Consider the following 21,475-nt stretch of genomic DNA (forward strand, 5'->3'; position numbering starts at 1 on the left):
CCGCGAGCCTCCGACGATTTCTTCGGCGAACTTCCGACACGTTCCCGATTTCTTCTCGGTTGGTTCCGGCAGCATCTCCGGTGATTCTTCGGTCTCTTAAACGTCCATCGAGCTCGACTCCGGTATCCTTGCTTTATGTTTTCTGGTTATCGTAGTTAATCCTGCACACTTAACTCAATAATATGGATTAGATCAATTAACCCACCAATTGATTATATAATCAAAATCCGAGATTCAACAAATGGAAGCACAGCAAAGTACATACACAAGCATCATTTGGTATATTGTTTACCTAATTATTCTTCCTCATTAATTTTTCATGCCAAATCATTGCAATGGTGTATGTTAGTCTCACTGAGAGAAAATAGTAAGCACAAGTAGAATCGAATCCTGAAAATTTAAGATAGAGTTAAACAATTGGTAGTTTTTAGATTTTTTCAAAACATTAAAATAATCAAGGGAATTATCAGTTTTGTAATGATAAGCAAATAGATAAATGCATTCTAAAGTGTGAAAAAGGTAAAATCTGAGGATTTTGGTCTAAAAAATGAAGTTGTGTCTTGAATTTTGTAATAATTATTTCTAATATCTAAATAAGAACAAAATTTTGAAAATTAAAGTTAAAGTGAGATTATCAACATTATCTTATATATTTTTCTTAAAAGATCAGCCAATGGATTAAATAGGATGATTAGTGAAACAAAAATTGGTCCACTCGTTTTCTCATTAGCTCTTTAGTTTTGCATAGACTTCTTAGCAAGATATGCAATTTCGAATAATACCGTCTAGTACGGGCGGTACATACTGGTCCGTCAACTGACCGGTACACGGATCGTCCTTTACCGGACGGAACGAACTATATATATATATATATATATTATTAATATATATATAAATATTTATATATAAATATTTTTATAAAAGGCGACGTTGCGTCGCCTTTATCGACGACGTCGCCGAGGCGATGCGACGCGATGTCACCTTTTATAAGAATATTTATATATAAATATATATAATCTTATATATATAATCTTATATATATAATCTTATATATATATATATATATATATATAAACTCGGTGACGTCGCCCCTCGTGGGAGAAGGAAAAGGCGACGTTGCCAAGGTGACTCAATGTCGCCTTTTATAAAAATATTTTATATATAAATATTTTATATATAAATAAATAAATAAATAAATATATATATATATACACAAGGTATGCAATATCGTACCGTACCGGAGTTTCGACGTTCGCTCGGTATAGTACGATATTGTATGCCGAGCGAACGTCGGCTCGTTTATATATATATATATATATATAAATTAATAAATATATATATATATATTTATATTTATATATAAAAATATTATATATATTTATATATATATTTTTATAAAAGGCGACGTCGCATCGCCTCGGCGATGTCGCCTTTTCCTTCTCCCACGAGGGGCGACGTTGCCGAGTTTATATATATATATATATATATATATATATATATATATATATAAACTTGGCGACATCGCCCCGCGTGGGAGAAGGAAAAGGCGACGTCGCCTTTTATAAAAATATTTTATATAAAAATATTTATAAATAAATAAATATATATATTTATAAATATTTATATATAAAATATTTTTATAAAAGGCGACGTCGCCGAGTTTATATATATATATATATATATATATATATATATATATATATATTCTTATAAAAGGCGACGTCGTCGAAAAAGGCGAGGCGATGTCGTCGAAAAAGGCGACGCGATGTCGCCTTTTATAAATAAATAAATAAACAAATAAATAAATAAATAAATAAATATATATATATGTATGTATGTATATATATATATATATGTATGTATATATATATATATATATGTATATATCGTTCCGTTCGTACCGGACAGTATTATTTGAAATTGCATACCTTGTGTTTGTATATATATATATATATATATATATATATATAAATGAGGTGATGTCGCCTCGCGTGGGAGAAGGAAAAGGCGACGTCGCCTTTTATAAAAAAAAAATATATAAATATATAATCTTTTATATATAAATATATATTTATTAATTTATATATATATATAAACGAGGTGACGTTGTCCCGCCTGAGAGAAGAGAGAGGTGACGTCACCGAATTATATATATATATGCCGAACGGTATACTGAATGGTATACAATATCGTACAGTACCGAGCGAACGTTGAAACTCCGGCACGGTTCGATATTGCATACCTTGCTTCTTAGTTTGATTTTCTTGAATAGATATATCAAAATAATATTAATTCCTTTTGTGACCAGAATTGTGATTAAAGTCTCTTGATGGTTTTGTCCAGTTCATTTCTAATGTCAATTTCTAAATCCTGTATAAAAAGAGAACTTAAGTGTTAGAAGGATATGACCAAAATTTTAATCTTGTTGTTTTCATTTACAATTTAAAGAAAGAAATGTAATCTGATTATTTGTAGGATTGAGCAAAATCATAGTCATGTGAACTTCTTTGAAAGGAAACTTTTCAAATAAAAAAGTTCAAGGACATGCAGCTATCAATGGTGTATGATCACTGTTGCTTTATGGTTTAAATAGCAATTTAACTAATTAATATAAAAAAAGTTTAAATTTTAATCATGTGCATTGCTTTATAAACTGAGAAACGGTGGAAGCTTTATAATATTGGTTAAGAATTTAAGACTAAGGAATGCAATTTCATTCAAACCAATACATATTTATTAATTTAGATGGGAATCAACAGTGGACCATCCAGTTATCATTGAGTGCCTCTTATGTTAAAGAACATTTTATAAGACATTTGTTAAATCAACCATGATTTATGAATCTAACTACTATTTAGTTAAAAAAACATGTATAATTAGCTTGTGTAGTTAAGATTAAAATGTTGAGCTGGATGTGAAATTACTAAGAAAGAAAAAGAAATGTTTGATGTAGGGCAAATACGCTGATACCAATCTGATATAAGACAGGTACATAAGACATGTTTAAAAGCTTGGTCTAATGTCGATTGATAGCCAGAATGGGGATGGATTGGTATGACCCAAATCAAGGTATGCAATACCGTACCATACCGGTGTTTCGAGGTTGGCTCGGTACGATACGGTACCGTATATTGAGCGGTACACCAGGGCGTACCGAGCGGTTTTAAGTATTTCTTCCTCTTACTGTAGCACTATAGCACGTTCCGTCTGGTAGCGGGCGGTCAGCATACCGGTATGCCGTTGGACCGATACGTACCACCTGTACCGGGCGGTACCATTCGAAAGTGCATACCATGACCCAAATCAAAGAGAAAGAAGAAGAGAAGAGGGAAGAAGATTGTCAAAGGAGGCAGAGGAATAGGATGAAAGGAGATGGTGATCTGGACAAGGAGAGAGAAAGAGAGTAAGCCCGAGTGAGTGATCTATAAGATGGTATTTGGAGGATTTATGAATACAATGATTCATGATGTGAAATGATTAGAATTAGTGCTGTAAAGAGAGTTAAAAAGAGATATAAGAAAACTTTACTAGGAAACAATAAGAAGATAATTAAATACTCGAAATTTGACTAGATTTATTATTTAATACAAGGCTCAATGTGGGAAAAGATCTAGATATCCCTCCCGTAGTAGCTCAGACATTATGGGATTTTGTTGTTGTGCTTGTTGACTTTAATCGTGCTGGCAGGAGACATCTCTATCATTCTTTACTGCTTATGATATTATTGGTTTCATTATGTGAAATAAATAATATGAAGTTTATAGGAGCTTTTCTTGATTTTTACTTTCTTTATTCGTTTATCTTATCCTATTATGAGTCTTCAGCAAAAAGTGTTGGTTTTGGTGTGTTATCTTATCTAATGCTTTATCTGGTCTTGTGTTTAGATAAAGGTCCTTTTGATGGCTGTCAAAGATTGACAGTCCTGAGAAGGGCGATGCCATGTACACCATGGGGATAGTAGAATTGCTACTTGAATGTGTTGAATTATCATATAGATCTGGTAATTTGAATTCACATTGTCTTGTTTTAATTGTTGTACTTGGATATTTTGCTTAGATCAAGCCAAATTATCATCTGAGCTGGAGCTAATTTAAACTAATAATGGGTTGCCTCCCATCAATTGTTAGCCAGGTGATTTGTTTTTAATGCAATACTTTTTCTACTTTATCTCCAGAGTCTGGTTCCATTAGGCTTAGGGGAGACGTACACAATGCACATGGCTATCAGTTTCTTGTTCAGTTTGCCCTGAAATTATCCAGCTTGCAAAAGGTTCAGGTTGCGCAGTCAGTCAGCTCAATATTGTCACATGAAGAGTCATTCGAATTGGATGATCCAAATGCAGCTGAAAGTTTGGGGCAGCTGGAAAGTCAAAGTGATGCCTCATCGCCGCATCTTTCTCCTGCATTGATAAAGCTACTTGATGTTCTTGTGAATTTAGCACAAACAGGTCATGTAGAACCTGCTGGTGGAAAATCTTTAAAATCTACTCAGTAAAGGCACAAACCACGGAAGTTGGACACCTTCTTTTGATAGGCTTGGTGATGAGGAGAAAGGTGATTTCAAGGTTAAAGATCTTGAAGCTATACAGATGCTTCAAGATATCTTTCTGAAGGCTGACAATGTGGAACTGCAGGCAGAGGTGATTTTCATGTCATCTTGACAATTACAAGTTGTGTCAGCAACTGCGAACTTTGCCACTCTTCATCCTTAACATGGCAGGCATTCCTTCATCATTACAGGAAATTATTCTCAAAATATTAGAACATGCTGTGACTGTTGTAAACTGTATTCCTGAACTAGAATTGCTTTCACTTTGCTGCTTTTTGCAGCAACCAGTTACTGCAAGTCTGAAGCATGCTGTCCTTGCTTTCTTTGTTAAGCTCCTGTCCTTCGATCAGAAGTTTAAGAAAGTACTTAGGGAGGTCGGAGTTCTGGAGGTTCTACTGGATGATCTGAAACAGAACAAGTTTTTTTCTGGAGTGGGGCCATAAAACAGGATTTCCATGGTTCAGAGACAAAATCAAATTTTAGCAGCTTCAGAAAACATATCGACAACAAAGATATCATTCTTTCTTCATCCAACCTAAGGGGTTCTAGTTCTGGCAAATTTTCTGTATTTGAACATGAAGGGACTACAGCTGTAGCATGGGATTGTATTTTTTCTTTGTTAAGGAGATCTGAATCTAACCAACAATCATTCCGATCATCCAATGGGGTCAGCATCATTCTTCCCTTTTTAATATCAGATAGTCATCGTTCTGGTGTTCTTCGATTGTTGTCTTACATGATTATTGAAGATGCTCTTCAGGTATGCAATACAGTAATAGTATCTAATTCTGCTTGATGTAGATTATTGTATTCATCTAGGAGTTATTTGCTTTGCAAGTTATCCTCTAAAGGTTTCTTTTCTCTACTGTGGAAAATGCTTTTTACTATTTTAAAGGCTTAGTATGACTCCCAGATAACATTGTTTCTTTCATCTTGTTGATAATAAGTTTCTCTCTCCCATCAGGCTCATCCAGGAGAATTAGGTGCACTTGTTGAGATTCTCAAGAGTGGGATGGTCACAAATGTTTCTGGATCTCAATATAAACTTCAAAATGATGCTAAATGCGACATATTAGGTGCAATATGGCGTATCCTTGGAGCAAAGTATTCAACGTAGGGAGTTTTCGGGGAGGCCACAGGCTTTTCCCTACTGTTAATCATGTTACATGGATTTCAGAGCAGTGAGCATAAAGACATTCAATCTTCCATGAAAGTTTTTAGTTTTCTAATGCGAGCTATCACTGCTGGGGTATGCAATAATGCTGTCAACCGATTGAGACTCCATGAAATTATGTCATCCCAGACCTTTTATGAGCTTCTTTCTGAGTCTGGTTTGCTGTGCATGGAATGTGAGAAACAAGTTGTCCAGTTGTTGTTCGAACTTGCACTTGAGACTGTTCTTCCACTGTCTTTTGTTCTTCAAGAAAATGCTTCTTCCTCCAATACGTTAAAGGATGAGCCAAATTCTTTTTTGACTGTTGCTCTTGGTTTGTCTAGGTTTGATGGTGTGCGGATATACAATGCTAGTGCAGTAGGCATTCTTGTAAAATCCTTGTTTCTTTTTACCCCAAAAGTGCAATTGGATATTCTGAAATTTATTGAGAAGCTTGCTTGTGCTGGTCCATTCAATCAGGAAAATTTGACTTCTGTTGGTAAGGCAAAAAATATTATATGAAGTCTCTGTTAGTTTTCTATTATGCTGGATGCAGCATTTATGCTTTTCTTGTATTTACAATTATTTAGGATCTGTTGCACTTTTGCTGGAGACCATAAGCCCATTCCTTGAGGGCTCATCTCTACTACTTACACATGTTTTGCGAATTGTGGAAGTTCTAGCAGCATTCAGGTTTGTGTAATGCTGCATTGCAAGTCAGTTATGTCCAACTACTGTGTATACTTGTTTGCTTGTAGTTACATATAATTCTTTTGTTATTAGGCTGTCTTCTTCTGAACTTCGAGTTCTGGTGAGACATATTCTATTACTAAAGTTGAAAAATTCAGGTCAGCTTTTTGTTGATATGATGGAGAAATTAATTCAAATGGAAGATATCAGATCGGAGGGTGTTTCTGTAGCTCCGTTTGTTGAGATGGACATGAGCAAAGTGGGTCATGCATCAATCCAGGTGTCTTTAGGAGAAAGAACTTGGCCTCCAGCTGCCGGTTATTCATTTGTTTGTTGGTTTCAGTTTGGTAATTTACTGAAAAGTGAAATTAAAGAATCAGTGCAAGTGTCCAGGAATGGATTTAGCAAAAGGAATGCTTCTGATGGACAGGTTTTGCGTATTTTTTCTGTTGGTGCAATGAATGATGGGGACGTACTATATGCAGAGCTCTTCCTCCAAGAAAATGGTGTCTTAACTCTAGCAACAAGCAACTCTTGCTCGTTATCATTTCCTGGTGTAGAAATGGAAGAAGGAAGGTGGCATCACCTTGCAGTTGTCCATAGTAAGCCTAAAGCATTAGCAGGGTTATTCCAAAATAGTGTAGCATATCTGTATGTCAATGGAAAGCTGATACACACAGGAAAGCTTGGCTACTCACTGTCTCCTGTTGGCAAATCGTTGCAGGTTACTCTTGGTACACCACTTTCTCGTGCAAAAATCAGTGATCTATCATGGAAGCTTTGTTGCTGTTATCTTTATGAGGAGGTGCTCACTTCAGGTAATATTTTTTTCATGTATATTCTTGGACGAGGATATAGGGGACTATTCCAAGATTCAGATCTTCTAAGGTTTGTCCCAAACCAAGCATGTGGTGGGGGTAGTATAGCAATGCTAGATTCTGTGGAAGCTGAGTTGCCCATAGCTTCGAGTTCCCAACGACTAGATAGTTCTGGCAAACAGGGAACAACTAATTCAGATTGCAGTGGGATTGTTTGGGATTTGGAAAGATTAACAAATCTTTCTTTACAGATTTCTGGCAAGAAGCCCATCTTTGCTTTTGATGGAACATCCTCAGAAGCATTATGAGCTTCTGGAACATTGTCCTTGCTCAATCTTGTTGATCCAACCTCATCTGCTGCTTCTCCTATGGGTGGTATGTAAAGTACACGAATTTATGGGAGTAACCTCATGGGATATGTGAAGCAACACATGTTTCTTTTTTCATCTCTCTCTCTCTTTCTTTCTTGCTCTCTTTCTCTCCCCAATCTCTTTTGAGAAGTAACACTTGTTCAATTTACAGGTATACCACGCTATGGTCGTCTTTCTGGAGATATTTACATCTGCAATAAATTCATGATTGGAGATAGCATACGCTCCATTGATGGAATCCCCATTGTGCTTGTTCTTGTTAAAGCTTCTGAAACTAAGGAGATGCTACACATGGCACTGGGATTACTTGCATGTTGACTTCAGCAGTGTCCACAGAATGTTAAGGACATGCAATCCTTGAGGGGATATCATTTGCTCGCACTTATTCTGCACCGCAGGATGTCACTGTTTGACATGCATTCACTTGACATTTTTTTTCATATAGCAGCATGTGAAGCCTCCTTTACTGAACCAGTAAGGCTTCAAGCAAAAATGGGCACTAGTTTCCCTGCTGGAACTTCCCCAGAAGCAAGTATCGAGGATCTTTCTTTGCCAAAATTTTCGGATGATATTTGTTCAGTTGATTCACATGGAGATCTGGATGAATATTCTGTTCAAAAGGATTCAATCAGTCATTTTTCCGAACTTGAGAATACTGGTTTGTCAGAAGCTAACTCAGACTGTATTGTCCTTTCAAATGCTGACATGGTTGAGCATGTCTTGTTAGACTGGACATTGTGGGTTAGAGCCCCTGTTCCAATTCAAATTGCTCTTCTTGGATTTCTTGAATGTATGGTGTCCATGCACTGGTATAGACATCATAACCTGACAATCTTACATCATATTAACCTGGTTCAGCATTTACTAGTAACTCTGCAATGTGGTGATGTGGAAGTTGTTGTTTTAGAAAAGCTGGTAGTGTTGCTTGGCGTCATTCTTGAGGATGGTTTTTTAGCTTCTGAGTTAGAACTTGTTGTCAGATTTGTTCTTATGACATTTGATCCACCTGAATTGACTCCACAAGATCAAATTGTTCGAGTGGGAAAGCATGTTATCGTGAGAAACATGTTACTGGAGATGCTTATTGATTTACAAGTAACTATTAATGCTGAAGAGTTGCTTGAGCAGTGGCATAAGACTGTCTCATCCAAGTTGATTGCCTTTTTCCTTGATGAAGCTGTACACCCGACCAGTATGAGATGGATCATGACTCTTCTGGGAGTTTGTCTTTCTTCTTCTCCTACATTTTCTTTTAAGTTTCAGAGCAGCGGAAGCTACCATGGGTTGTCACGTGTTCTTCCAAGTTTTCATGATTCTCCTGAAATATATTATATCCTCTTCTGTTTGATATTTGGTAAGGCTGTCTATCCAAGAGTACCCGAGGTCCGCATGCTTGACTTCTTTTCCCTTTTGCCAAATGATGGTAATTATGGCGAGTTAAAATTTTTAGACCTGTTAGAAATATTGATTGCTATGGCAAAGGCTACATATGATAGATTTAGTATGCAATCAATGATTGCTAATCAAGATGGTAATATGTCACATTTCAATGGTAGCTTAGTTGCAAAGCTTGTAGAGGCAACAACAGATGTTGCAGGAGATCTTCGGGGTGAAGCTTTATTGCACAAGACATATGCCTCATGTTTAATGAGTGGGATGACAGGAGCACCTATTGCTGCAACTTCAATTTTGCGGTTCATGGTTGACTTGGCAAAAACATGTCCACCATTCTCTGCTGTGTGTAGGAGAACAGAGTTTCTTGAAAGCTGCGTTGATCTATATTTTTCTTGTGTGAGGTTTGTTGCTAGATGCCGTAGTATTTTTATTTATTTCTGACAATCCATGGGTTTAATTCCAAGGTTCAAAAAACCAACCTATCTCAATTCTCAACCTGGTACCACTTGCTGCTTGGGCCACTTATGGTGCCAGGAGGTTCAGTTGAATATGACTGTTACCGTACAAATAGGTACATCAGGCAGTAAGCCTACTGTCTGTTATCAGGAAATTTTAATCTTTTATTTAAGTTTTGCTTCTCCTTTGCTGTTCTGTCTGTTATCAGTACATTAAATTGTTCTGATACCATACGAGTCTGGCCACCGGTCTGCATCAGTGATGGACTGAGATTATAAACCTTGTTTAATTTCATTACAAATTTAGGCACTTTCCTAACTTCTGTATAATATATTTTTCTTAAAGAGTTACTGTTTCTTGCATTGTGACTGAATATACTGCTACCCAGGGCTTATTGCGCATTAAAAATGGCCAAAAATCTCACAACTGTTGCACCAGAGGAGAAGAACATTGATGTTGATGCAAAGGATTCTCAAAATATGTTCTGTAGCGAGCCTCTAGAGAATGTGCAGTCTGTGAAAATTTCCGTGAGCACTAGAAGCTTTCCTCATGAGCAAAAAACTATTAGCTCTGGAGATATACAAGGTTCACCTAATTATCCTTTGGGCAATGCTGATGTAATGCAAGGGTCACCTAATTATCCTTCAGGTGATGCTGAAGTAGGAGGTGATGCAACAAATTTAAATCCAAAAATATCTGTTAGTGGAGAAGGTGGCGAAACTGAGACCGAGAGTCTTGATGAACAAAGTTTTAGGCATGTATCTCTTACTTCTAATGTGCCTGATATTGAGCACCTTGATTCCAATGGAACTCAAATTCCCATTCAGCCAACTGATTCACTCAGCTCTGCCTCTATGAGTGTGCCTTGTTCTTTAGCCCTGTCTGAGAGATCAAACCTGAAAGATGCAGCAACACCTAGTACATCTCCCATTCCTGCTTTAACTTCATGGATTGGCAACACTAGTAGTGAAAGTGATGCAAAAGCAAAATTAACTGCTGCTCCATCCTTGAGATCGTTTTCTTTAAATGAGTTTGATTCATCTCCTGATATAAGAACTTTGCATGAATCATCTGCCACAAGCATGTTCTTTCTGATAAACCCAAAGCTATTACTTGAAATTGATAATTCAGGCTATGGAGGTGGTCCTTGTTCTGCAGGAGCTGCTGCCACATTAGATTTTATTGCTGAAGTTCTTGCTGATGTTGTCTCAGAACAGTTGAAAGCAACCCAGTCTGTAGAGAATATATTAGAGTCTGTTCCACTATATGTCGATGTTGAGTCTACTTTAGTTTTTCAGGGATTGTGTTTAAGTAGATTGATGAACTTTCTGGAGAGGCGCCTCTTGCATGATGATGAAGAAGATGATAAGAAGCTTGATAAGAATTGTTGGTCTGTAAATTTAGATTCTCTTTGCTGGATGATCGTTGATCACTTATATATGGGATCTTTTCCTGAGCCAGTTGGGGTAATTAGAACTTTGGAGTTTGTGTTGTCAATGTTACAACTTGCTAACAAAGATGGTCACGTGGAAGATGCAGTACCTGCAGGAAAAGGAATATTGTCCATAGCCAGGGGAGGCAAGCAACTTGAGGCATATATCAATGCCATCTTGAAAAATGCAAATCACATTATAATGTACTACTTCTTACCTTCATTCTTGAAGTCCATTGGTGAAGATGACCTGCTTTTGAGTTTAGGCTTTCAATCTCAGACAGGCAAGGGCTTACCTTTCAAAGAACTGCAAGATGAATCATCAGTTGATATATGCATGATTTTGCAGCTGTTAATTGCTAACAAGCAACTGATACTCTGCCATAGCAATCTTGATACTTATCTGATTTGTTGTCTGTGTGTAAATTTAATTGCTATTCTCCATGACAAGAGATCAGCTGCTCAAAATCTGGCAGTGGACATCATCAAGTACTTATTAGTGCGTCGTCATTCAGCACTTGAAGACTTACTTGTTTCGAAGCCAAACCAAGGGCATACTTTGGATGTTTTGCATGGTGGTCTGGATAAGTTATTAACAGGAAGGCCTTCTTCATTTTTTTACTGGCTTCAGAGCTCTGAGCAAACTATCAACAAAGTCTTGGAACAATGTTCATCTATTATGTGGCTGCAATATGTAGCTGGCTTGGCAAAGTTTCCAAGGGTCAGAATAATGGGAATGGAAGGTTGTCGTAAGGGGAAAATTAGTAGGAAAGCACAGGAAGCTACAAAGTTAGATATAAAACACTGGGAACAAATATATGAGTGAAGATATGCACTCAAGTCTAGTCAAGATCTAATGTCTACTGAGCTAAGATCTATTCGTCAGGATAAATATGGTTGGGTTCTTCATGCTGAAAGTGAGTGGCAAACTCAGCTTCAACAACTTGTTCATGAAAGAGGGATTTTTCCTATACTGCATGCCTCTGTAGAACCTGAATGGAAGCTCTGTCCAATTGAAGGACCATATCGGATGCGTAAAAAGCTTGAACGTTGCAAACTAAAAATTGATACAATTTGTAATATCCTTGCCAGAGATTTTATGCTGAAAAATCCAAAGGTGGTTACAGAAAAACATGAAAATGATGCACATACATCTGGATCCGAATCAGATTCGTGTTTTAATTTATCATCAAATGATGCTCAGGAAAAGGGCTATGATGGTGGTGACCATGAAGAGACCTTATTTAAAGAAGAAAGTTCTAAAATCGAAAGCTTATCATCTGCTCAGATTGGGTGGAATGATAATGGTCATGGTAGTATGCATGAACCAAGTGTTCACTTTGCCATGGAGTTTGGCATCAGGTCAAGTTCCTTCTCTGTTCAGATAGCAGAGGGCACAAAATCTGAATTGGGCTCTCCAAGGCAGTTGTCTTTTGAGGTTGATAATATGAGAGCTTCAGTGGATAAGCAAGAGAAGGAACTGCTTGATAATGGTGAATATCTTATCAGGCCTTACCTTGAACCTTCAGAAAAGATAAGGTTCAGGTATAATAGTGAACGTGTTGTGGGTCTTGATAAGCATGATGGTATATTTCTTTTAGGTGAGCTCTGCTTATATGTTATCAAAAACTTCTATATTGATGACTCTGGCTGCATATGTGAAAAATTATGTGAGGATGAACTATCTGTGATTGATCAAGCTTTAGGTGTGAAAATGGATATTTCAAGTAACAGCGAGTTCCAGCTAAAATCCTCATCAACATGGAGCACACCAGCAAAGGCATTTGCTGGTGGAAGAGCATGGGCATATAATGGAGGTGCTTGGGGAAAGGAGAAGGTTTGTAGCAGTAGTAACCTGCCACATCCATGGCGTATGTGGAAGCTTGATAGTATTTATGAACTCTTGAAATGTGATTACTAGCTTCGCCCTGTTGCTATTGAGATATTTAGCATGGATGGATGTAACGATCTTCTGATTTTCCACAAGAAGGAGAGAGACGAAGTCTTCAAAAACTTGATTGCTATGAATCTTCCATGGAATTCCATGTATGTTCATTTCATTTGCTTTTACCTTTCTCTTTTCCCTGTTCTGCTTTATTTGTCTTACTGTGGTTCTCAAGTTTGTCATGATCTGCACCACTCAATAATTCCATATTGTGAATTCAGATGTGAATGCTAATAGAAAGCACTTAGCATATGCATCTTTACTTCAGATGTATTCAAGAGGGTGAGTCTTCTGCAGCTTGCTTCATTGCAATATAAATGACCAAGGTTTTGGCCATGGAAATCGCCTCCTTGTTTGTAGGGTGAAGGCTATTTACATTAACCATTCCAAGACTCCACATTGATTGGTGCTTTGTATAATTGATTGCTCTTTTTTTCATTTCAAATGTGAATTTTGAAATATGAAGAAGTTAGTTACTCTTTTAATCTTTTCTTTTAATTCCATATCTTTCTTATTTGTAGCATATTTAGTGGAAAGGAGGGTTTTCTGAAACTTCATCAGATTTCTTTAGGAGTTGTAATGCTTCTCATTATAAGAGCTGTTATATTTTTACCCAAAAATTAAATAAAAATCAAGTTCCATTTTTAGCTGTTAGTGTTTTGACTTGTAGACCAGTCCTTGCTTTATGAAAAATGAAGAAAAAATCAAGCATAAATAACTGTATACAAAGGAAACCCTCCCTCCCACATTTTCTTTCTTTCAGACTCACTACTAGATCCCTTCCATTTGAACTTTGAAGCATAATTCTGAGCTTGAAGAGTCACTGTAGTTCTTCTATATAGATTTTTTTCTCTTGATTTCTTTCTAGAACAACATTAATGGCCTTAATTGTTTTTAAAATCTAGTAAAAATAATAGACAATTATGGTGGTGTCGTAGGAGATATAGAATATTACGAATATCATAAATACTCTCAACCTGTAAGTAATGATTTTAAGTGAAAAGATGTAATCATCGATCATTTTTCTTAACATAAATTAATTACCATAAATAATATATTTTATTTAAATTATTAACTTTCTTGTTTGTATAGTATGGTTAAGGAAATGATTAAAATTGATTTCCTTAATTATATGGATAAGTTAAAAATTTTATTAATTAATTAAATTATTAATTGATGTATTTCCTAATGAGTGATGAGAATTTTAGAAAGTAAATAGTTTAAATTCTATTTTTGTGTGTAAACCATAAGAAATAAATATTATAATTCTATCTTTATGTGTGAAAGTAAAATAAAAATAAATTAAAAATAAAAATTAAATTATTACTTATCTTTTGGGAGACCTCATATTCTTCTATATAAAAGGGCTCCTCACTCATTCCTCACAGAGCCGATGATGTGAGGATTGAGGAGAGGATCTCTAAGGAGAGGTTGGATCTTCTATTCTTTTCCAATCAGTTTTGATTTATGTTTTGAATTCATTGATATTAGGATTGCTAGAATTTTATGATGCATAATACTGTTTTAATTTCAAAATTTTATGATTAATAAATAATAATTGATTTTTTATTTTAGAATGACTATTTGACTTACATTGTGTCTCTTAAGCTTAAATAAATTTAAGATTGATTTATTATTATTTTTTATTTTTGAATTAACAAATAGCTCTAATTCATTTAATTAAATATATCTATGTTACAAGAATTATGTGTGAATTTTTATGATTTAATTAATTTTAAATTTAAGACCATGAATCTAAATTATTTAATTCATGGATTTAAGTTATTTTTAATAATTAAAAATATTAAAATCTAATTTAATAAGAGGGGTCAAATTGGGGGTCTGACCTGAGTTAAATTGATTGATTAGACTAGCCCATGTAGCCAAGTATAACCTAGCACATATGGTTAGGCATAACCCAGCCTATGTGGTTAGGAATGGTCTAACTCGTGTGGTCAAGCATGACCCAGCCTATGCTTAAGTACAACCTAGCTCATGTGACCAAGTATGACCCGGCCCATGTGGCTAGGTACAGCTCAGTCCATGTGACTAGGCATGACCCAACCTATGTAGTCAGGTATGATCCAACCCATGTAGTTAGGTATGACCCAACCTATGTAGCCAGGTTATGATCCAACCCATGTGGTTAGGTATGACCCAACCTATGTAGCCAAGTACGACCCAACCATGTGGCTAGGTATGATGCAACCCATATGGCCAAGTACGACCCAGCTCATGTGGCTTAGCACAGTGCAACTCAAGTTGCCAGGCATGACCCAACCCATGTGGTCAAGCATGACCCAACCAATGTGGTTAGGCACGACCCAGCCTGCGAGTCAAGCGTGACCCAGTTCAGTGGTGAGGCTCAACCCAGACCACTAAGCTTAGGTCCACCTAGCTATGTGACTGACATTATATATATTTCTCTATTCAACCATTGAACCTCAACCCAACTTAATAGTACCTAGGACTAAGTTTGTATCTCTATTCAACCATTTTACCTCAACCCAACTTAGTACCTCAACGTATATGCGGCACATGTGACCATTAAGACTCAGGTGGGTCAGTTTGGTCTGGGTTAGCACTATGTGACATCGTCTAATTTCTTCGTCTCTTATTGATTTGAGCTTGTTAATTGACTGAATCAGACAGGTTTGATCGGTTCAAGCCGATTTAACGTGATTTCAAAACAACTTGACTAGTTCAAACCTACTTGACCTAATTGAAATCAATTAAATCTAAATTAGATCAGTTTAGGGTGATTCTAGATCAGTTTTATAAGGATTTAAGATTGGTTCCATTAGGTCCTAATTGGATTTAGTTTGGTTTCAGTCAATTAGGCTATTTTTATTAGGGTTCTAGTTGATTGAAGGCTATTAAGAGATTGATGTCTCATGCATTTATAATTTGATGAACTTAAAAATTTTATTTGAATGTGTCATTTAGAAATGATTATTGGTTTTCTACAGTTTCTTTTAGATTAAGTTTATGATATTGATGTGATTGTTACCATGTAGAATATGTAACTATACTAGTGGTTCACATTGGAAGTACAGCCTGTGAAAGGAGCTAAGGGCCCATACAGTGTGGTTCCACCAATGGACATAGTCTAATAGATCATTCATCAAGCATTGTCTCTATAATATTTATCATACTATTTCTTAGATACATGCATGAATGAATGTATGTATGTAAATAAATGATCATGATTGTTTATGGATCCCCGTTAAGGGCAAATAGGGTGATTTCTTTCGGGGATTAGCTAGTCGTCGGACATGACGATTAGATGGTTCCTCCATTCGGTATTGGGAGGAATGTGTTCCCACTTGGGCGAGTAAGAGATATCATTTCATTCGCTATTGGGAGTGCGATATGGGTTCTCTCTATCCGTTGTTAAGAGGAATCCATCCCATAGAGTATGTATTTTTATCCATTATTGGGAGTGTACTATTAGGTGTGATATATACTTTTGTTATTTGATTGTTATATATATCATCGAGATGTGTTGTATATGACTAATGCATGATTTTGTTTACTGGATAAGAATTATCATTATTTTTCAGATATATGAGTTTCATAATGAATTAATATGTTATTATTTCGTATTAAGTTGTTAACATTTATATATATTTCATGAATATTATAATTATTTTTATAATTTTTCAAATGTTCCTACTAGCATGTGTGGTTATTGATGTATTTTTCTTTTATATTTATTTTCAGGGTAGCCTACTACTTTGTAGTAGATCTGATATTTGGGTGGAAGAAACTTTTTTGTCACTTGTGGCCTTACCAAGAAAATGTGATCTTCTTTTAGTTAAAAAATATTTATTATTGTAAAGACAAGGATTTGAATTCAAAAAATAAAAAAAAGTCTTCTTAAATTATGAATATTGAAATAATGGTTTATTTTTTATAAATCTGGGATGTGGCAGAAGATGACAGCCTATTTCAATACATCCAATTTGAAAAGTATACTAGGTTTAATTTTTCTAAAAAAAACTGAATTACAAGCTAATTATGCAGTTTATCAGCAACCAGATCCTCTTATTATTGTGATGTATTTAATGAAGTTTTGTGCATAAATATGCAATTGGTACCTGCCTTTTTTTTTTAATCAGAGTCTTCTTTGGTGACTTTGTTTTTTTGTAATTAGGAACTAATTCTATTGAAAACATGTGCCCTTGTTGACCTGAATCCTTGTGTATTATGAGAAATAAATGAGATGTTATGAGACAAAAGTATAGATAGTATCTTCTTTTTAGTTTTTGAATGATGAGAAATGACTTAAAGGGAACATCTCCCAGGTGGTACAATATTTGCAGTCGAACAATAAGTTATCAAGCAAAGTTGACGCCATTTGACATGTGGCTTTCATCTATTTGTGTTTTGATAATTCTTTGAAGTTTAAACTATACCCATTTAGGTGATCCCTAGTTATAATTACCTGAATCACTGTTTCATATTGTAGAGTTAATGTGATTCTGGGTTTTAAGTTCTTACTTCTATGTCACTATGATGCATCTGGAGGTCCGGGATGGTGGTTTTTTGTTTCTACATATGCTGTTTTGTCTCTCTTGCACATCATGATTATAGTTGTGTAATTCAACATTCTAATTCCATATGGCCCTGAGAGAACAAATTGACAGGTTGGACACAACAATATCTGGGTCATCAAAACAAGAAGGCAATGAAGGAAGCCATATTTTTAAGGTCATGGCTAAGTCCTTCTTAAAGAGATGGCAAAATGGAGAAATTAGCAACTTTCAATACCTCATGCTCCTGAACACTCTTGCTGGACGTGGCTATAGTGATCTTACTCAATATCCAGTATTTCCCTGGGTTCTTGCAGACTATGAGAGTGAAACTCTGGATCTGAAAAGTCCTCAAAGTTTCCGTAAATTTGATAAACCAATGGGATCCCAAACAGCAGAGCGAGAGGATGAATTCAGGAAATGGTTAGTCCGATTTTCCACTAAATTTAGTTTCTCTGCTTTAGTGCACATGTTTGAAAATTCATATTATGGATGTCTTATTTCCATATTTGTGCCTTCTCAGATATGAAACCTGGGATGACCCTGATGTCCCAAAATTTCACTATGGATTTCACTATTCTAGTGCCGGGATTGTTCTTTTCTATCTCGTAAGGCTGCCACCATTCAGTACTGAAAATCAGAAATTACAGGGGGGCCAGTTTGACCATGCAGATCGTTTGTTTAATAGTGTAAAAGATACATGGTTAAGTGCAGCTGGAAAGAGTAACACATCAGATGTAAAGGAAATGATCCCCGAATTCCTTTACATACCTGAGTTTCTAGAGAATCGGTTTAATCTAGATTTGGGCATAAAACAATCAGGTGAAAAGGTATATTAAGAGCTAAATTTTGATTTTGCTTTTGCAAATGCAACATAAATATGCATACGGGTTCTCCTTGATTTTGTTGGATATCATTGTTTACATTTAGTGCATTGAGAATCAGAAGAAGTTCTTTCTCAGGTTGGTGACGTAGTTCTGCCCCCTTGGGCCAAAGGCAGTGCTAGAGAGTTCATAAGGAAGCACCGGGAAGCTTTGGAAGCAGATTATGTTTCTGAAAATCTGCATTGCTGGATAGACCTCATCTTTGGATATAAGCAGAGGGGGAAGGTGAGCTCTAAACTCAACATTTTTATTAGCACTTCATAGATCATGATCTTAAATTTTGTATGATCTCCAACCAACCTATCAATTTGTTATCCATGCAAAAATTATATTTGCTTAAAGAAAAATTTTCTTACTTCATGTGGAGGAAAATATGGTTTGAAATCATGCATGCCATGTACCCTGTCACCAGATGCGACAAAAAATTTCTTGCTCAAGGCAAATGTTTCAGGTGATGTATGCCTTTTCCTTTACCAAGAAGACGACTGACTTTTATTAAGCATGAACTCACTGTTTTACCCATTCCATATCGCTTATCCTATATTTTTCAGTTATTTAGAATTGCTGTCCCTTCTTTGTTAGTTTAGCTATGTTGGATTATGACCCATATAGCATTTCCATTCTTTTTGATGGAAGTTTTTGTCACCTGATTTTATTGTCAACATTTAGAGAACGCAACTTTTGACTATTGGGTATGTTTTGACAACTTGTCAGACTGGTATACTGGTCAGTGTACAGACTTGTACAGCTTGGTATTGCTGAAGAGATAACAAAAAAGAAAAACACCAACCGCTACCAAGCTATACAATTCATTAGCAGTTCTTGGTTAGGCTGACAAATACTGGATTGGTCTGGCCAGTATTTGAAACCATGGTTATGAATACCAAACATTTAGCAATACAGAAAAATCCTAAAATCTTCTTACTTGAAAACTTGAATAACTCTAAATGAGCATTGAATCCCCATTCTCAAGTTCCTATTGGAGGACACCGCCGATTTTGTTTATTTAAATTTAAATTAAATTGAATTCGACATTACTTTATACAGTGAAACAAACTATTAAATTTGCATAAAAAAATAATTTCTTGGTGAATATGTCCATGGAAGCTGAAAAGTGTATACCTTTGAGGGTTCCAGTATGTGAATAAGACTTCACAATCTGTTGTAAAGTCTTAATGAGGTTGCAGACCCTGCCATTCTGTGTAACCTTCAACAGTAGCATAGTAGAAAATACTTGAAATAAACTGTAGCAATGATTTTCAAAGTGCATGAGCTTTAGATGCATCATCTTCAGGAATATTTCAGTGCCCATGAAAATATAGTAGAAAATAATGGTGGCTTTTTCTTAATCTGATTTACAGTATGGAAGACTAATATGAAGTTTATGATCAGTATTGAGTTTTTTTTCTGTTTCACTCTGGACTTATGCCAGATCTGATGAGTTCTTATAGTTGTTTTTATCATAAATTTTCACAGGCAGCTGAAGAAGCTATTAATGTTTTCTATCACTACACATATGAAGGAAATGTTGACATAGATTCAGTTTCAGACCCTACCATGAAAGCCTCAATACTGGCTCAGATAAATCATTTTGGGCAGACACCTAAGCAATTATTCCTGAAACCCCACATTAAGCGACGAACTGACAGGAAAATTCCCCCTCACCCTCTTTGTTACAGCACCAATCTCATGCCCCAGCAAGTCCGTCAGTCTTCTTCTTCTATCTCTCAGATTGTGACTTTCACTGAAAAGATTTTCATTGCTAAGGAAAATAGCCTGCTCAAACCATTGACATATAACAAATATTTCTCTTGGGGTTTCCCCGATAGAAGTTTGAGAATAATGAGCTATGACCAGGATAAGCTTCTTTCGACTCATGAGAATCTTCATGGTGGAAACCAGATTCAATGCATTGGAGTCAGTCACAGTTTCTTGTGACTGGTGCTGATGATGGCGTTGTTGCAGTTTGGAGATTTGACAAAAACAACCGCCTGAGTTTGATGAGGGCCCTCTGTGCCCATACTGGCAAGATAATGTGCCTCCATGTCAGCCAGGCTTACTCACTTATCGTGATGGGATCTGAAGACTGTAGTGTAATTCTGTGGGATTTAACTAACCTGGTCTTTGTCAAGCAGCTTCCTTTATTCCTGGCACCAGTCTCTGCTGTCCATGTGAATGAACTCACAGGGATAGTTGTGATGGGCGCAGGAATTATGCTTACAGTTTGGAGCATCAAAGGGGACTGCCTTGCGGTGGTGAACACCTCGCAACTCCCTTCTGACCTTATCTTGTCAGTGATGAGTCCGATGCACTCTGATTGGCAAGACAAACTGGTACGTAACGGGCCACCGGAGCGGAGCACTGAGGTGTGGAACATGGTGCACTGTTCCACAGATGAGGCCAATGGAAGGAGTGAGTCACTGACCGATGAAGTGGGAAGGCTGGATTTAAGTGGGAGGTTACCGGAGTACAAGTTGATCATGCACAGAGTGCTCAAATCCCACAAGCATCCTGTTACAACACTCCATCTTACGAGCGATCTGAAGCAGTTGTTGAGCGGTGACTCAAGCGGGCACTTGCTCTCATGGATCCTTCTGGAGGATAGCCTGAGAGCTTCTTAAGGCAAGGATGACATTGCTGGATCGATCTGCAAATGTTTGATATAGCCTGTGTCCTCTCCTTCAGGGCATGGTTTTCTTAACTCGGTGGTGCATTCCGAGTGAATTCGAGTAACCACAGGCTGGCCTGAAAGTGATAGAGAAAAGCATTATTCATCATCGCATTAAAAGCTCCGATAGCTAACGGGTGGAATGATGATTGAGCTGACGACCAAGCAAAGCATTGCGAGCAGGGCGGCTTCTTTTATCCCATGCAGTTGATCGTGATTAACCTGTCTTGGTATAAATACATGATAAGCAATGCCTGTAAAATTGTATAGGACGAGCATAAATTATTCCGGTGGCACCATGACTAGCTTTTGGTAATATAGGTGGGAAAGGGCTTCGACAAGGGGATTGACACACATTGCTTAATTTAACATTATTTATAGTCATTGATTATTTTCGTGAGTGTCATTTAGCACCCATTGTTCATTCATTTTGTGGATGACACACATTGAAGTCAGTAGCATCTATTTGACAGCCTCTTGCTGCAGTATGTGTCACTGCTTCTGAGTCAGTGCAAGTGTTGCTCGGTGTAATTTACCTGTCACTCCTTTCGAGTCAATGTGTGTTCTCCGTTCTTTCATG

At 36.5% G+C, this 21,475-nt stretch overlaps 1 protein-coding gene and 1 pseudogene across 4 annotated transcripts; both read left to right on the forward strand.

Annotated features, from left to right (window-relative positions):
* Positions 1 to 3,879: 3,879 nt before the first annotated feature.
* Positions 3,880 to 19,841, forward strand: LOC135624713 (protein SPIRRIG-like). Of its 4 annotated transcripts, none has more exons than XM_065128637.1 (11): positions 3,880 to 4,000; positions 4,175 to 5,308; positions 5,513 to 6,200; positions 6,292 to 6,394; positions 6,485 to 7,584; positions 7,732 to 9,376; positions 9,820 to 12,909; positions 17,458 to 17,766; positions 17,867 to 18,173; positions 18,306 to 18,452; positions 19,704 to 19,841. In XM_065128637.1, the coding sequence occupies exons 6-7, from the start codon at positions 7,929 to 7,931 to the stop codon at positions 11,687 to 11,689; spliced, it is 3,318 nt and encodes a 1,105-aa protein (XP_064984709.1). In that variant the 5' UTR covers positions 3,880 to 4,000; positions 4,175 to 5,308; positions 5,513 to 6,200; positions 6,292 to 6,394; positions 6,485 to 7,584; positions 7,732 to 7,928; the 3' UTR covers positions 11,690 to 12,909; positions 17,458 to 17,766; positions 17,867 to 18,173; positions 18,306 to 18,452; positions 19,704 to 19,841. The 4 variants fall into 4 exon arrangements, with proteins under 4 accessions (XP_064984709.1, XP_064984682.1, XP_064984699.1 ...); XM_065128610.1 differs by having other exon boundaries at positions 4,175 to 5,215; XM_065128627.1 differs by having other exon boundaries at positions 4,175 to 5,215; positions 6,550 to 7,584.
* Positions 19,842 to 20,134: 293 nt separating this feature from the next.
* On the forward strand, positions 20,135 to 21,323 carry LOC135624730 (protein SPIRRIG-like; annotated as a pseudogene).
* The last annotated feature ends 152 nt before the right edge of the window (positions 21,324 to 21,475 follow it).

Source organism: Musa acuminata, chromosome BXJ1-3 (assembly GCF_036884655.1).
Source record: "Musa acuminata AAA Group cultivar baxijiao chromosome BXJ1-3, Cavendish_Baxijiao_AAA, whole genome shotgun sequence".
Taxonomy (NCBI): domain Eukaryota; kingdom Viridiplantae; phylum Streptophyta; class Magnoliopsida; order Zingiberales; family Musaceae; genus Musa; species Musa acuminata.

Coding starts and splice junctions, on each gene's coding strand:
- LOC135624713 (XM_065128637.1), top strand. CDS start 7,929: ATGCAATCCTTGAGGGGATATCATTTGCTCGCACTTATTCTGCACCGC. Junction 9,377..9,819: donor CTATATTTTTCTTGTGTGAG/GTTTGTTGCTAG, acceptor ACTGCTACCCAG/GGCTTATTGCGCATTAAAAA.